The 18,338-nt window shown below is 37.9% G+C and overlaps 1 protein-coding gene across 2 annotated transcripts in view; it reads left to right on the top strand.

The window, feature by feature from the left end:
* Positions 1–18,338, top strand: part of DYNC2H1 (dynein cytoplasmic 2 heavy chain 1) — a 398,003-nt gene that overhangs the window by 272,475 nt on the left and 107,190 nt on the right. For both annotated transcript variants that reach the window (XM_061440087.1, XM_061440086.1), the window contains one exon: positions 14,421–14,537. In XM_061440087.1, coding sequence (XP_061296071.1) covers positions 14,421–14,537 — 117 coding nt within the window. The remainder of the gene's footprint in view (positions 1–14,420; positions 14,538–18,338) is intronic.

Raw genomic sequence — 18,338 nt, 5'->3', positions numbered from 1 at the left:
CTAATGAGATTGAACATCCTTTCACACGTCTGTGGGCCATCCCTGCTGTTTTAATTGGAGGGACAACAGTGAGAGCTGTGGCTGAAGCACAGTGAGGGAGACGCAGAATGCGGGTATGATGTGGGTAGAGTCAGTGGGGTAGGGGGCACTGGATAACGCCGAGCCTCATGAGTGAGCTGCGGTAATGACGAGGTCAGTCTGGGGCTGTGTGACTTACAGAGAATTGACAAGGGGTTGAAGACTTGAAGCAAGTTAGAAACAATTGCAGTAGGCTGCTGTATTGCTCAAAAATGGTAGCGAATTTGTGGAAGCAGTTATTATTAATCATTTTCCTTGTTTGCTTTAATTTTTCTGTAAACAAGAAGTTCTGTAAGAGTAACTTTTATTTTTCTATTAAAGCTACATATTCACTTATTTTTTTTCTAAAAACCATACTTTGAAGTTCTAAAAGTTTATTATTTTTTTCACAGACTCACTAGTAGTTTCCTAGCAAAATCTTAAAATGTGTTATATTTATTCTTAAAATGTAACGATGGCTTTTCTGTTGCCAAAGATGGAGGATTAATTGCTAGTGTAATAATTTTAGCAACGTTGTGTTGAATGGCTTTTATGAACTCAGCAGCTGTGGTTACTCAGACTCAGCAGCTGCAGTTATCCTGACTCAAATGGTTTTGCATCAGTTATTAGAGAAGTCACAAGTTCCTGGTAAATTCATTTTTTGAAATCAGGAAGCTTAAGATAATCTTTTCTTGCAGATATCCTTCTATTTGAATATATTAACTCACATTTCAGGAGCATTTATGATTTACAGCTTTTCCAGTAGCACCACTGGCAAAAAGAAGTAATACAGATGTACTTTTATACAGTGTGTATATGTAACCTTCTGGCTTCTAACTGTAAGCAAATCTAAGTTTGAATACTTGTAACATTTTGAGTTTTATGACCACAGCAAGACAAAAACAAGTGGATTGGGAGACTTTTATCAGTCTGCTTAATTTTGTAGCATACACAATGATTTTGTATTTATTACTTCGGAGTGCTTATAAGGAAATATGAGGTCACTAATATTGTATACTTAAGTTTTTACTTCTATAATTGATCATTTAGTTAAAAAACAAAAATGTCTCTTAGTTTGAAAAACTGGCAATTAAAGGGAAAGAATTAAGCATTATTTCCTCTTTCCTTTGTGAATTATATTTTATGGCAATGAAAGAAAAGTTGATAACAGAAAATTTTTCTTTATTGAATAATTCTACATAATAAATATAAAAGGAATGAAGAAGTTGAAAAGTCACTATTTTACCAACCCTAATAACTGATTCAGAAAATTATTATCAAAGGTTGAAACCATTAGATGGAAAATTGATGGGGAAATGTGCATGAGGGATCAACTCTCACCGCGTGTCCCCAGCGACCAGTCTTTGCATCACAAGAGGAAGTTCTCAGACTCTCTGTGCCTCCTGATGTGATGCACTGTGAAGAGCGCTTTCCACAAATAGTCTTTCAGCAAAGTGAACCTGAGTTTAATCAAGCCTTTAGAAGTAATTTCTACCTAACAGAAAGCACAGAGGGCAAAAGAACAGTATAAATGACACCGTTCATTCCAGATTGTGGGACATCGTGCAGGATAACTCGGTTTTACCAGCAGTTGAGGGCATGCAAAAGAGGAAGGGTAGAGACTCCTCTGCATTAAAGAGACTCAAAATACAGAACAATTGCATACCTTTTCTGTGGATACTGAGTTGAACAATCCAATTTAAACAACTTTTGAGACCAATCAGGGAAATTTAAATATGGGCTGTGTATGATATACACCCATGGTTTTTTATTAACATTTTAGGTGAAATAACAGTGTTCTGATTATGTTCTTTTTTTTTTTTTTTGCTGCATATTGAAAATAAGAGAAATAAATAACATGCCCTGGGTCTTGTTTTGCGGCTCTGCCGGGTCTTTGTTGCCGCACCTGGGCGTGTTCCTCTAGCTGTGGGACTGGGGGCCCTCTGTGGTCACAGTGGTGGGCTTCTTGTTGCAGAGCACAGCTCTGGGCTGAGCGGCCGTCAGGAGTTGTGGCGCGTGTGCTCAGTGATTGGGCCTCATGGGCTTAGTTGCTCTGTGGCAGGTGGAATCCTGGATCAGGGACTGAACATGGGTCTCCTGCATTGACAAGCAGGTTCTGGACCACCAGGGAAGTCCTTGAATTTGTTTGAAAACACTTAAGGAATAATGCCAAAGTAAAAGAAAATAAGTTAGAGATTAGAGAAGCAAATTCAGGAAAATCTTGACCATAGCTGAATCTGGATAGGTATCTTTAAAAATATTCTTAGTAAAATAAACTTCTGTATATCTTTGAAAATGTCCACAATAAAATTAATTGTACAAAGTTTCAATAAATGTGATAGATATTTATTGGTCTTCTTCACCTTGTCACCCAGTTAAAATGGAGACAGCTTTCAGTACTTACCTCCAAAAAATAGTAGGCAGCAGGTCACTCCAAGCTAGGTGTTGGAAGAAGCAAATATTCTGAGCCCACTTCTCAGCTGGAGCACAGGCATGGCAGGCACGAGCAGCAGCCTATGAGCACAGATCTGGTGAATCAAGGAGGCAGGGGCACTTGAGGCAAGCTCTGGTTCCTGAGCCAAGGCCAGAGAGGAGAGTGAGAAAATTCACATCCTCTGTGTGCACCAGAAGAGTCAGCTTTTCCTTACTTATTCTGACTGAAATAACCCATGTTTTCACTGGCCCTAAATGTCAACTTTTCTACTTTCCTGTTCTGTGAACTCCCAAACATTGTTTTAATGATTATCATGGTTCAGGTTCACTTCAGTTCAGCTCAGTCGCTCAGTCGTGTCTGACTCTTTGTGACCCCATGAATCACAGCACACTAGGCCTCCCTGTCCATCACCAACTCCTGAAGTTCACCCAAACTCATGTGCATCGAGTTGGTGATGCCATCCAGCCATCTCATCCTCTGTCGTCCCCTTCTCCTCCTGCCCCCAATCCCTCCCAGCATCAGGGTCTTTTCTAATGTGTCAGCTCTTTGCATCAGGTGGCCAAAGTCTTGGAGTTTGAGCTTTAGCTGAAATAAGCACTCAGGACTGATCTCCTTTAAGATGGACTGGTTGGATCTCCTTGCAGTCCAAGGGACACTCAAGAGTCTTCTCCAACACCACAGTTCAAAAGCATCAATTCTTCGGCACTCAGCTTTCTTTATAGTCCAACTCTGACATCCATACATGACCACTGGACAAACCAGAGCTTTGACTACATGGACCTTTGTTGGCAAAGTAATGTCTCTGCTTTTTAATATGCTGTCTAGGTTGGTCATAGCTTTTCTTCCAAGAAGCTAGTGTCTTTTCATTTCATGGCTGCAGTCACCATCTGCAGTGATTTTGAGCCCCAAAATATAAAGTCTCTCACTGTTTCCCCATCTATTTGCCATGAAGTGATGGGACCGGATGCCATGATCTTAGTTTTCTGAATGTTGAGATTTGAGCCAACTTTTTCACTCTCCTCTTTCACTTTCATCAAGAGGCTCTTTAGGTCTTCTTTGCTTTCTGCCATGAGGGTGGTGTCATTGGCATATCTGAGGTTATTGATATTTCTCCCAGCAATCTTGATTCCAGTTTGTGCTTCATCCAACCCAGCATTTCCTATGATGTACTCTGCATATAAGTTAAATAATCAGGGTGACAATATACAGCCTTGACGTACTCCTTTCCTGGTTTGTAACCAGTCTGTTGTTCCGTGTCCAGTTCTAACTGTTGCTTCTTGACCTGCATACAGATTTCTCAGGAGGCAGATCAGGTGGTCTGGTATTCCCATCTCTGTAAAAATTTTCCAGTTTGTTGTGATTCACACAAAGACTTTGACGAAGTCAATAAAGCAGAAGTAGATGTTTTTCTGGAACTCTCTTGCTTTTTTGATGATCCAGTGGATGTTGGCAATTTGATCTCTAGTTTCTCTGCCTTTTCTAAATCCAGCCTGAACATCTGGAATTTCACAGTTGACATACTCTTGAAGCCTGGCTTGGAGAATTTTGAGCATTTCTTTGCTAGTGTGTGAGATGAGTGCAACTGTGCAGTAGTTTGAGCATTCTTTGGTACTGCCTTTCTTTGGGATTGGAATGAAAACTTATTTTTTCCAGACCTGTGGCCACTGCTGAGGTTTCCAAATTTGCTGGCATGTTGAGTGCAACACTTTCACAGCATCATCTTTTAGGATTTGAAATAGCTCATTGGAATTTCATCACCTCCATTAGCTTTGTTTTTAGTGATGCTTCCTAAGGCTTACTTGACCTTGCATTCTAGGATGTCTGGCTGTAGGTGAGTGATCACACCATCGTGGTTATCTGGGTCATGAAGATCTTTTTTGGAATGGTCTTCTGTGTATTCTTGCCATCCCTTCTAATATCTTCTGTTTCTGTTAGGTCCATACCATTTCTGTCCTTTATCGTGCCCATCTTTGCATGAAATGTTCCCTTGATACCTCTAATTTTCTTGAAGAGATTTCTAGTATTTCCCATTCTATTGTTTTCCTCTATTTCTTTGCATTGATCACTGAGGAAGGCTTTCTTATCTCCCCTTGCTGTTCCTCGGAACTCTGCATTCATGTCTGTATAGCCTTCTTTTTCTCCTTTGCCTTTTGTGTCTTGTCCTTTGTCAGCCATTTGTAAGGCCTCCTCAGACAACCATTTTGCCTTTTTGCATTTCTTTTATTTGGGGATGGTCTTACTGCCTTCTGTACAGTGCCACGAACCTAGGTCCATAGTTCTTCAGGCACTCTGTCTTGCAAATCTAATCCTTTGAATCTATTTGTCACTTCCATTGTATAATCATAAGGGATTTGATTTATGTCATACCTGAATGGTCTAGTGGTTTTCTCTACTTTCTTCAATTTAAGTCCGAATTTGTCAATAAGGAGTTCATGATCTGAGCCACAGTCAGCTCCCGGTCTTGTTTTTGCTGACTGTATAGAGCTTCTCCACTTTTGGCTGAAAGAATATAATCAGTCTGATTTCAGTGTTGACCATTTGGTGATGTCCATGTGTAGAGTCTTCTCTTGTGTTGTTTTAAGAGGGTGTTTAATTCATGGTGGTTAATTTAATGAACTGCACATGTTTGGTTTTTATGATTTTATGATGAAGTTTGGCATGTGTTGCATTGTGAGAGCATCACAATATAGCAAACATTTCCGTCACCCCCAAAGTTTCCCCTCACACTTTACAGTCCCTTCGTCTTCTCTTCCCTCCCCTATCCCAGGCAACTCTGATTTCTATTTTGTCAGTTTGAGTGAGGTTTGCATTTTCTAGAGTTTTACATAAGAGTGAGAGTTAAGTACTCTTTTTGGTTTGGTTTCTTTCTCATTCAACATTATTATTATAAGATTCATCTATGTGATTTTACTGGGACTATGGGTTTTTTAATTGCTTATTAGTAGACCATCGTATGGATGTACTATAGCTTGCTTATTCATTCACTTCTTGAAAGACATTATATTGTTTCCAGCTTGAGGCTACTAAGATTAAGTTAAGTTGTGAACATTTGAACCTTTTCTGTTTTTTATGAGCACATGCTTTTATTTTTCTTGGACAAATACTTAGGAGTGAATGGCTGGATCATATGATAGGTACATGTTTACTTTTTAATAAACTTCCAAACTGTGTTTAAGTGTCAGTTAATAAATTTTTCATAATAAATATATGAAAGTATTAGGAAACATGAAGTCTTTTATATCTGTATGTTTAGGTATGTATATGTGATGTAAAGCATTCATATATTCTGTGTCTGTCTAAAAAATAACAAAGTACAGTTTTACCCCCAGCAAGCTGGATTGTTAGAACCACTAATTATATGAAAATTTATGATTATACAAAAAATTATCACTCTACAAAACATCATGATTATATCTCTACAAGGCAGAGATGGTTCCAAACATTTCATATAGTCTAATGATTAATTCCAGATTTGAGTTATTTAATATTAACCAGAGTTATACATAAAACATCGATATATATGATTTATACCAAAGTGTTCAGGCCATCACTCCAAATAATTTATACCCCAGTATTTGAAAACTGATATAACTAATTTTAGTAAAACTTAAATGTCTTTTGATGAGAAATTCATTCTTAATTTGCTTGTTAAAATTGAAAAAGCTAGGAGATCTCCTTATATTTATTTTCAGGCTTTAAATATATTGCTTAGAAATATGAGAGAAAAATGGTGATGTGAGTACTTGACATGTTAGATTGCCTTCACATTTCACTTTGGATCTTGAGTGCAATCTTATCTGTCAAATCACCAACATAAATTACAGTTTGGTCTTGAATGTGACCTGCATAAATATTATTATTGAGCACAAGAGGGGCATAGAGAAAGGATTCTTCACCCTTTATCTTGCATATTTTAACATTAGAAAGATAAACCTCTGGATTTTCTCCTTTATCTCACTTTAACAGGTTAGTCTACTGTTTTCCTTTTACAGTATGTAGCAAGATTTATGGAGAAGGCAATGGCACCCCACTCCGGTACTCTTGCCTGGAAAATCCCATGGATGGAGGAGCCTGGTGGGCTGCAGTCCATGGGGTCGCTAAGAGTCCAACACAACTGAGCGACTTCCCTTTCACTTTTCACTTTCATGCATTGGAGAAGGAGATGGCAACCCACTCCAGTGTTCTTGCTTGGAGAATCTCAGGGACAGGGGAGCCTGGCAGGCTTCCATCTGTGGGGTCTCACAGAGTCAGACACGACTGAAGCGACTTAGCAGCAGCAGCAGCAGCAGCAAGATTTAATATAATTTGTTACATCCTGATATTTTTGGTAACACAGTGAAACATATTGTACCTAGCCAGGCACCCAGAGGGAAGATGACAATGTCTGGGAGTGAGTGAAAGAGAAAATATGGGCTAAGTAAACTTTTACAGGCACCCAAATAGCTATTGAAAAAGGAAATATTAATAATACTTGAGCTGAAATTAAAAAAATAATATTATCTAATGAATTCATATTTATTTCAAATACAAATGGAAAAATATAACGTATGCATATAAAATGTTACACATTATATGAAATGTATGATAAATTCTTTTTCTGTAAATTGTTGTTGGAAGAAAAGATGATTTAGCTATTTTTCTTTCCAATATGTATACGTTTAATGGCTTTTAGCGTGTTTGGGGATTACTAGATATTTTTGTGTAGATTAGTTCCGTTCAGTCACTCATTCATGTTCGACACTTTGCCACCCTATGGACTGCAGTATGCCAGGCTTCCCTGTTCATCACCAAATCCCAGAGCTTGCTCAAACTCATATCCATCGAGTCAGTGATGTCATCCAACCATCTCATCCTCTGTCATCCCCTTCTCCTCCCGACTTCAATCTTTCCCAGCATCAGGATCTTTTTGAGTGACTCCCATCTTCCCATCAGGTGACCAAAGTATTGGAGTTAGCTTCATCATCAGTCCTTCCAGTGAATATTCAGGACTGATCTCCTTTAGGATGGACTGGTTGGATCTCCTTGCTGTCCAAGGGACTCTCAAGAATCTTCTCCAACAACACAGTTCAAAAGCATCAATTCTTCGGTGCTCAGCTTTCTTTATAGTCCAGTTCTCACATCCATACATGACTACTGGAAAAACCGTAACCTTGACTAGATGGACCTTTGTTGGCAAAGTAACGTCTCTACTTTTTAATACGCTGTCTAGGTTGGTCAGCTTTTCTTCCAAGGAGCAAGCATCTTTTAATTTCATCATCTGCAGTGATTTTGAGCCCCCCAAAATAAAGTCTCTCACTGTTTCCATTGTTTCCCTATCTATTTGCCATGAAGTAATGGGACTGGATGCCATGATCTTAGTTTTTTGAATGTTGAGTTTTTTTTTTTTTTAATTTTTTTTTTTAATTTTATTTTGTTTTTAAACTTTACATAATTGTATTAGTTTTGCCAAATATCAAAATGAATCTGCCACAGGCATACATGTGTTCCCCATCCTGAACCCTCTTCCCTCCTCCCTCCCCACACCGAATGTTGAGTTTTAAGCCAACTCTTTCATTCTCCTCTTTCACTTTCATCAAGAGACTCTTAATTATTTTTTGCTTTCTGCCATAAGGGTGATGTCATCTGAGTTTCTGAGGTTATTGATATTTCTCCTGGCAATCTTGATCCTAGCTTATGTTTCATCCAGCCCAGCATTTCGCATGATGTACTCTGCATATAAGTTAAATAAGCTGGGTGATAATATACAACCTTGATGTTCTCCTTTCCCAATTTGAAACCGGTCGGTTGTTCCATGTCCAATTCTAACTGTTGCTTCTTGACCTGCATACTGACTTCTCAGGAGGCAGGTAAGGTGATCTGGTATCCCATCTCATTATGAATTTCCACAGTTTGTTGTGATCCACACAGTCAAAGGCTTTGCCTAAGTCAATAAAGCAGAAGTAGATATTTTTCTGGAACTCTCTTTCATTTTCTGTGATCCAATGGATGTTGGCAATTTGATCTCTGGTTCCTCTGCCTTTATGAAATCCGGCTTGAACATATGGAAGTCCACTGTTCATGTACTGTTGAAACCTGGCTTGGAGAATTTTCAGCATTACTTGCTTAGTGTGTAAGATGAGTGCAATTGGGCAGTATTTTGAGCATTCTTTGGCATTGCTTTTCTTTGGCATTGGAATGAAAACCGACCTTTTTCAGTCCTGTGGCCACTGCTGAAGTTTCCAAATTTGCTGGCATATTGAATGCAGCACTTTCACAGCATCATCTTTTAGGATTTGAAATAGCTCAACTGGAATTCAGTCACCTCCACTAGCTTTGTAATGATGCTTCCTAAGGCCACTTGACTTCACATTCCAGGATGTCTGGCTCTGCGTAAGTGATCACAGCATTGTTGTCGTAAAGATCTTTTTTGTATAGTTCTTCTGTGTATTCTTGCCACCTTTTCTTAAATATCTTCTGCTTCTGCTAGATCTATACCATTTCTGTCCTTTATTGTGCCCATCCTTGCATGAAATGTTCCTTTGGTATCTCTAATTATCTTGAAGAGATCTCTATAGTCTTTCCCATTCTATTGTTTTCCTCTATTTCCTTGCATTGATCACTGAGGAAGGCTTTCTTATCTCTCCCTGCTATTCTTTGGAACTCTGCATTCAAATGGGTATATCTTTCCTTTTCTCCTTTGCCTTTTGCTTCTCTACTTTTCTCAGCTATTTGTAAGGCCTCCTCAGACAACCATTTTGCCTGCCTTTTTGCATTTCTTTTTCTTGGGGATGGTCTTGATCACTGTCTCCTGTACAATGTCATGAACCTCTCAGTCCATAGTTCTTCAGGCACTCCTAGCAGATCTCATATCTTGAATCGGTTTGTCACTTCCACTGTATAATCATAAAGGATTTGATTTTGGTCAACCTGAATGGTCTAATGATTTTCCCTACTTTCTTCAATTTACGTCTGAATTTGGCAATAAAGAGTTCATGATCTGAGCCACAGTCAGCTTTCTGTCTTGTTTTTGCTAACTGTATAGAGCTTCTCCATCTTTGGCTGCAAAGAGTATAATCAGTCTTATTTCGGTATTGACTTTCTGGTGATATCCATGTGTAGAGTCTTCTCTTGTGTTGTTGGAAGAGGGTGTTTGCTGTGACCAGTGCGTTCTCTTGGAAAACTCTGTTACTCTTTGCCCTGCTGCATTCTGTACTCCAAGGCCAAACTTGTTTGTTACTTCAGGTATCTCTTGACTTCCGTCTTTTGCATTGCAGTCCCCTATAATGAAAGGACATCTTTTTTTGGTGTTAGTTCTAGAAGGTCTTGTAGGTCTTCATAGAATCATTCAGCTTCATTAGTGGTTGGGGCATAGACTTGGATTACTGTGATTTTAAATGGTTTGCCTTGGAAACCAACAGAGATCATTCTGTCATTTTTGACATTGCACCCAGGTACTGTTTTGAACTCTTTTGTTGACTATGAGGGCTGCTCCATTACTTCTAAGGGATTTTTGCCCACAGTAGTAGATATAATGGTCATCTGAATTAAATTCAACCATTCCAGTCCATTTTAGTTCACTGATTCCTAAAATTTTGACATTCACTCTTGCCATCTCCTGTTTGACCACTTCCAATTTACCTTGATTCATGGATCTAACATTCCAGGTTCTTATGCAGTATTGCTCTTTATAGCATCAGACTTTATTTCCACATCAGTCACATCAACAACTGGGCATTGTTATCACTTTGGCTCTATCTCTTCATTCTTTTTGTAGTTACTTCTCCAGTATTCCCCAGTAGTGTATTGGGTACCTACCCACCTGGGGACTTCATCTTTGTATCATATCTTTTTTCCTTTTCATGCAGTTCATGGGGTTCTCAAGGCAAGAATACTGAAGTGGTTTACCATTCCCTTCTCCAGTGGACCAGCTTTTGTCAGAACTCTCCACCATGAGCTGTCCCATCTTGGATTGCCCTACACAGCATGTCTAATTATATTCCTTATAAAATTCGAATTTTAAATACATTTTTGCCTTCTCTTATTTTATCATGTAGCTATATATCATTCAATCTAGTTAGAAGTCTCATAATTTTATTATCTTTAGTTACTTTAAAAAATCTGATCTCTTTTATATCTGTTTTCTATGTTATTAATTTTGGTCTTACTCTTTTCTTCCATCTACATTCTCAACTTTATAAGTTGTTATATTTGGCTTGGTTTTCAGCAATGCTTCTGTTTGAACATAAGTGGTTTCTGCTTTAATTTTCCTCTATGAATCTCATTCACTGTAGTTCTATCAGTTTTGATTTGTAGAATTTTCATGATGCAGTGTGTGGAGTGTAGTTTGAGTTTTGATCACTGTATTTAGACAGATCACATTATCACCCAAAAGCCAAGATAACAAACAGCAAGTGTCCCTGCTCTTTCCCTCTGTAAGGCAGTTTGTTTTCTAACTAGCCTATTGAGTACTTTTATTGAAAGTTCTGGAGTTCTGTTTTCTCTCTTTGAAAATTTGAACCTTATGAACTCAATGAGGGCCATTTTACAAAGTAATTGACCAATGTTTTTCAAAAGTGTCAAGGTCAGAAGGAAAAAGAATGATTGTCACAGTTTTGGGTGAGACTGTGATAAATAACAGCTAAATGCAATGTGTTATTTTCCTGAGAGAATAATAGGAAATCTGTGGGAAAACTGGTGAAATTCGAACATGGTTTGTAGTAGGTTAGTTAATAGTATTGTACAGTGTTAATTTCCTGGTTTTGTTAATTATACTGTGATTATGTAAGATGTTACTATCGTTAGGGGTTAAGTGTACAATTGGAATTTTCTGTACTATTTTTGCCACTTTTATATAAATCTAAAAATAGTTCACAGTGAAAAGTAAACAGACAAACCAATCAAGCTGTAGGCCCCTTAGGCCGATACCCCAGGGTAAATGCTGGCTTAAGAGCCCACCCGGTCTCTAGGTCCGCTCTGCCTCTTTGGCTCTACCATTTAACGCTTTCCAAACTCGATTTCCCTCGCGTTTCAGTGATAAATTTTAAACGTTTTTTTGTTACTAATATTTTTATTTATGCATAATTTTAAATCGCACTGTTATAAAATTTTCTGCAGGTATTTAATCTGCTGCATATACCCCGAGACAAACATGTAATTTGCTTAATTTGTTTGACAAATCCATTTTCTCACCTGTAATTTGAGAATGAGTATTCATTTGTAAAGTCTATATTCTTTCTCATTCCAAGAAGGACTTTACTGGAAGTGACTTACAGAAATAAAAATAATCTATTTGTGTAAAATCAATAGTTGAGGAAATCAAAGAGAAAATTAGGAAATGAAAACTAGGGAAACAATTTATGCCAAAAGAAGACAAACAACAACTCATGCTCTCAGGTTCTGTAAAGATGTTGTTAGATTAGAAATTCTTCTGTGTGCTTTACAACATCGAAAAGAAAGGAAAAATAAAATTGTAAGATTTAGTATGCTGCAATAAAGACACAGCTGCTAAGGAGAAGCCTAGGCGTTCCCGAGGTGTCTCTGTTGTTTTTAGTGAGCGCCGATGGAGAGCAGTGGCGGCGCCTCCTGCCGGCCCCACAGCGTTGCCGCTGCCCCGGAGCGTGCCAGGGGCATGGTGGGAGCTGTGCAGTACAGTTAGCACATGGAAGAAGTGATGTGCTTTTCATGGGAAATTTCATTCCCTTTGACACCATTTTAAAGGACTATCATTGAGAAAAGTATTTTTAATTGGTTTAACACATGAGTAATGAAAAGATATTGTATCATCTGTACTTTGTAAAAAGATAAATGTGTCAGATTTTATAAAAACAATAGACGATCCGTTGTTACAAGTTATAACCCCATCCTCGTTATACAGCATTTTTATTATGCATTTGAACTCCCTTTTCATTACTATTTATTCATTAAAGATTATAATTGTGTTACTATGAAAAGCAGTGCTCATATGTTATTTTTCTGGGAAGAAAACCTTTTTGGGCTGGTAAACATTTTATTTTAAAATAGTTTTTAACATCAACTCTAAAAAACATCACGTGTAGAAAAATATTTGAACCTTTTTTCCTTTAGACATCTCTTTGCATTCTTATTTTGTTTTCTGTCATGTTTGACAAATTTTAAACACAAATAAGTGATAGCAATTGTTACCAGAGTCAAAATAGCACTTCTTCTGGCTGCCAACTAGTGATGTTTTGTGGTCTAGCAGAGCTGATGAATTAGATGCTGTTGTAGGGTTCAGCTAGAGCAAATGAAAATAATTTATCAGAAAAACAAAGAAAATGAAACAATGAATCACCACAATTTTTTCTAGATTAGAGAATCAATAAAAAACTCTAGAAGGAACTTGAGTTCAACAGCAGGAATCTGTATGTTTATCAGTTAATTAGTGCATTTATTGTGAAAGATTTATGGTCCTTATTTTATTGTGAACTTTAATAGTATAAGAACCCCCAGAATCTATTAAAAAGGAAAAACAGCTTATATTTCTCAAAAAGTAAAAGAGAAAAAATAGTTGATACCCGGCAAATGTTGATGTATAAAATATTAGCTTAGGAAAACACAGTGTTTGGATTTGGTGATTTATTTTGTTTCTGTCAGATAAGCAATGAGCTAGCACAGTTTTAATATTCAGTTGAAATATTTATGAAGAACCATCAAAAGATACTTAACTGATTTTATACACCTGCTCTAATATCTATAATATAATATATAGAATACTCAGTGATATCCTGGATCATTCTTAGTAAATGATTAAGAAGACTTATTATTGAAATGGAAGCCATTATACACTGTGTTGAAGATGTGAGTGAATTGATTTTGATGAGAATGAGGATGTGTGTGTGTGTTAGTCGCTCAGTCGAGTTCAACTCTTTGTGACCCCATGGCCTGTCCATGGGATTCTCCAGGCAGGAATGCTGGAGTGGGCTGCCATTTTCTTCTCCAGAGAATGGTGACAGAGAAGCTGATAACTTGAAAGTTACAGAAGTGAAGTTAAAGTTGCTCAGTTGTGTCTGGCTCTTTGCAACCCCAGGGACTGTAGCCCACCAGGCTCCTCAGCCCATGGAATTTTTCCAAGCAAGAATACTAGAGTGTGTAGCCATTCCTTTTTCCAAGGAATCTTTCCCACCCAGGGATCGAACCCAAGTCTCATGCATTGCAGGCAGATTCTTCACTGTCTGAGCCATCAGACACTTTTCACAGAAGTGAAAGCCCTAAGTAGGAAAGAAGAATTTATTTTGCTTGATTTTTACTAATTGATCTATAACTTCTTTCATTTGACTCTTACATATAGAAGAAACATTGAGATGGCAACTTAAAATCAATATAGAATCCTAAAAGCTTAGATTTATTGTAATGAATACCAGTAGTTACTTAAAATTGTTTTACTATTTCATAGTTTGCTATACTATTTACTGGGCTTCCCTGGTGGCTCAGATGGTGAAGAATCTACCTGCAATGCAGGAGATCCTGGTTCCATCCCTGGCTTGGAAAGATCCCCTAGAGAAGGGAATGGATACCCTTTGTGGTATTGTTGCCTGGAGAATTCCACGGACAGAGGAGTCTGGTGGGCTGCAGTCCATGGGGTCGTGAAAAGTAGGACACAGCTGAGCGACTAACGCTTTCACTTCACTTTCATACTTTTTACTATCTTTTCTGTCATTTCATCTTTTCAAAAAATGATATCAGCATTTTGAGGTTATGCGATTTAAATCATTCCAATTGAAAAATATTTTTATTTCAGAAGTGAGCAAATAGATTATTAAGAATGGATCTAACTAAAGAAGTAGCTTTTTAAATGAAGAGTCATTATAATATGTACATAAATATATATATATACACACACACACACACACACACACTATAGGCTAAATATGGCTATTTTTGTATCCTACTGAATGGTCATGTTCATTTATTGCTTTTTATTTTCTTCATTCAGGTTATTTCACAGTTGAAGATCTTAGGCAGATCCGTAACAGCTGGTTGCAAATTTGATAGAGAAATCTGGTCTAACGAACTTTCTCCTGTCCTCAATCTCTGGAAGAAATTAAATCAGGTTAGTAGTAGAACATTCTTCCTTTGTATTTTCTTTTTTCTCCATATCCTTTTTTTCCTCGAGTTTTATCTCCAAATTGTCCATGTTGATAAATATGTTGGTAAATTTTGGCATTGATGTGCCCTTAATGTGTGCAGTATCCTGGAAAAAGATGGAGGAAATAATAGTAACAGAAGGAGACCAGCCCAAGAAGTAGTGTCATCAGTGTGATTTGTCTTATCCTGGTAATGTACTGTGACGTCCTCTGTGGCTGATGCATATTTTGCTCACTCTTTGTCTTCTCTTCCCTCTTTCTGTAAAGTCAGTGACTGCTCTTAAATGTGAAATTTTTCAAAGGAATCCAAGTGCTTAGAAAAAGCAATTCATCGACTAGAATTGACTTATTTCTATATTGCAGAACAGTTATAGATTATAGATGGTTGCTTGCTCTCTAGGCAAAACCATTACAGTATTAATGGTTGCTGTTCTAATTGAATAAGGACTTGCTTTCTGAAATTAAAAAATATAATTTTACAACTCATGTTTAGTAATGCTATAAAAATGTTTATATACTGATAGCCTTCTCCAATAAGGGAAGTCAAATTAGGCTTATTTCAGGACCTATAAAATTTCAAACCCTCAAATCTTACAGTTTTCAAGTTATTCTTAGTGTCAACAATTGGTGATTGTTGGGTGTCTGAATAAATAATGACCTCAGCTAACTGGACTTGCCACTTTATTTAGACTATCAGATTGATAAAACTTGCTTGAGGAAGAATTAGAGAGTGAAAAGATACACTGCATCCCTTGGCGTTCCAAACCCAGGCTCTCCACTTGTGCCTGAGGCATACAAGTAACCACATTGCACAGATTCCTGACCATGAAGTCATGGCCCTGATTTCCATTCTTCGTATCAATTCATGTTGAAGTTATTATTCTTTAACCTTCTTTTTTTTTCTTAAACCAGCCTTTGCTTATACTTTAAATTAAAATCAAATTTATACAAATTTATTGAGTAAATTTGCTGTTAATCTGATTCTTATTTCTTTGTAACTCATTAGTTTTTTGCCTGCTAGAATATTTTGTCTCTAATTTCCCTAAATCTCACCACATTAAATACAGGTGTAGATTTTGTTTTGTTTTGCATCTATTCTGTTTGATACTCTGAGAACTTGCAATTCCAAAAGCCAGCCTTCCCAGCTATACCTGTTTCAATGTATTCCTCAATAGCTGGGCTGCATGCTGTGAAATATCTAGTACTGTGCTGTCATTGGTGGGCGCTTAATACTGCTATTTTCAGCCCTGAAATGGTAAGATGGTGAGCAGTATTCTTTCCAGGGAAACATGAAAAGATAGGTTTGCAACCCAAAATTCTCCTAGCTTGACCCCAGCCATGCATCCAGCCCTCAGCTATAGGTTACCATATTCTCTACTTGCCTCTTACCCAAACACTTTCTGTCTCCCAGATGTTTTCCATTCTTTTTGTGCCATCTTCTGGGTTCAGTATCCTCTTGTTTTGTCCAAGACAGAATGCAGAAGTGGGAGATAGGTTGCCCATTTTGTCCAGAAACAAGCATAACTTTTAAAATGTCATTTTAACTTTTATTTGTAAGATAAATATAGATTCATTAAAAGATAGTTGCTGCTGCTGCTGCTGCTAAGTCGCTTCAGTCGTGTCCGACTCTGTGCGATCCCATAGACGGAAGCCCACCAGGCTCCCCCGTCCCTGGGATTCTCCAGGCAAGAACACTGGAGTGGGTTGCCATTTCCTTCTCCAATGCATGAAAGTGAAAAGTGAAAGTAAAGTCGCTCAGTCGTGTCCGACCCTCAGCGACCCCATAGACGGAAGCCCACCAGGCTCCCCCGTCCCTGGGATTCTCCAGGCAAGAACACTGGAGTGGGTTGCCATTTCCTTCTCCAATGCATGAAAGTGAAAAGTGAAAGTAAAGTCGCTCAGTCGTGTCCGACCCTCAGCGATCCCATGGACTGCAGCCCACCAGGCTCCTCCGTCCATGGGATTTTCCAGGCAAGAGTACTGGAGTGGGGTGCCATTGCCTTCTCCGAGACTCATTAAAAGATAGTTATTATTATATTGTATTCATATAATATTTTATAGTCAAATTAATCTTGCAAATATCTTGTGCTTCATCCTGTTATGTTTTATTTTTTTATCTCTCCCATTTCCTTCCTGAAGCTATTGCCATAATTCAGGCTTTTATTCTTTCTCATACATATTATTGCAGAAAACAGCAAATTTGACTCTACTTATATGTCCATCCTCAAAGTCATATTTCAGATTATAACATTAGTTTTCCTAAAGAAAATCGTTTTTCACAACATGGCTCCATATCCAACCTAAACTGTAAGCCTTTTCCATAGTGAGGCAGACCTCAGTGGTTCTGTCTATGAGGACTTTCCAAATGCTGTTTCCTTCTACTGGAATCTCCTGGCTGTGCTAAACCAGGGATGGGCAGGTAAAGTCCCAGCAGCTTCCAGAAGCCTTTTCAGCTGTTACTCATTTCCCTCTTCATATTTCTGTAGTATGGACTTATCATTTGCATAATAATTCCCATAAAAAATCATATTTTAAACTAAGCAAGTTAAGATTGGGCACTGAGGAATAGGCATTCTCTTATTTGGAAGTAGTGAAAGTGAAAGTCGTGTCGCCCAGTCATGTCTGACTGTGACCTCCATGGACAGTAGCCCGCCAGGCTCCTTTTCAATTTGGAGTGTAGGAGTAGGCTTTGGTTTGTGTTAAGATAAGGATTATGCTCCTTTCAAATACTTGGCGATAGCACTAGTTTGGAACCATATAAATTAAATTTTATTCTTGAAATTTATTGGAAATTCCAAGGGAGTGCATACAAACTAACATTAAAGTTTTGATTGTGGCTATTTTTTTTTTCTCTCTTTCTTTTTTTTTTTAATTTTATTTTATTTTTAAACTTTACATAATTGTATTAGTTTTGCCAAATATCAAAATGAATCCACCACAGGTATACATGTGTTGCCCATCCTGAACCCTCCTCCCTCCTCCCTCCCCATACCATCCCTCTGGGTCATCCCAGTGCACTAGCCCCAAGCATCCAGTATCGTGCATCGAACCTGGACTGGCATCTCGTTTCTTACATGATATTTTATATGTTTCAATGTCATTCTCCCAAATCTTCCCAACCTCTCCCTCTCCCACAGAGTCCATAAGACTGTTCTATACATCAGTGTCTCTTTTGCTGTCTCGTACACAGGGTTATTGTTATCATCTTTCTAAATTCCATATATATGCGTTAGTATACTGTATTGATGTTTTTCCTTCTGGCTTACTTCACTCTGTATAGTAGGCTCCAGTTTCATCCACCTCATTAGAACTGATTCAAATGTATTCTTTTTAATGGCTGAGTAATACTCCATTGTGTATATGTACCACAGCTTTCTTATCCATTCATCTGCTGATGGACATCTAGGTTGCTTCCATGTCTTGGCTATTATAAACAGTGCTGCGATGAATATTGGGGTATACGTGATTGTGGCTATTTTTTGACAAGAGATTCCGACGCATAAACTCCCCACTCCAGTTAGTACCAGATTTCAGTGGAGGCAGTTTTCCTGTAGTCCCTGAGGCACAGGTGATGGGTGGAAGGCAGGTTGTTTCTATTTCAGTCTTTTATCAAGGATGTAATCATTTGGGGTTTCACGTTTTTTAGATGTATCATTTTTACCTCTCCACCTTGAGCAGATATTGGACATTATCCCTGGTCTCCCAAGCCATGTATATGAATACCAAAGCTCAGGTTCACCAGTGTCTTTGAACTTCAGTGGCTTGTT

The sequence above is a fragment of the Bos javanicus genome, chromosome 15 (assembly GCF_032452875.1).
Source record: "Bos javanicus breed banteng chromosome 15, ARS-OSU_banteng_1.0, whole genome shotgun sequence".
NCBI classification, from domain to species: Eukaryota; Metazoa; Chordata; class Mammalia; order Artiodactyla; family Bovidae; genus Bos; species Bos javanicus.
Note: the sequence above shows the minus strand (reverse complement) of the source record. Positions and strands in the feature narration are given on the sequence as shown.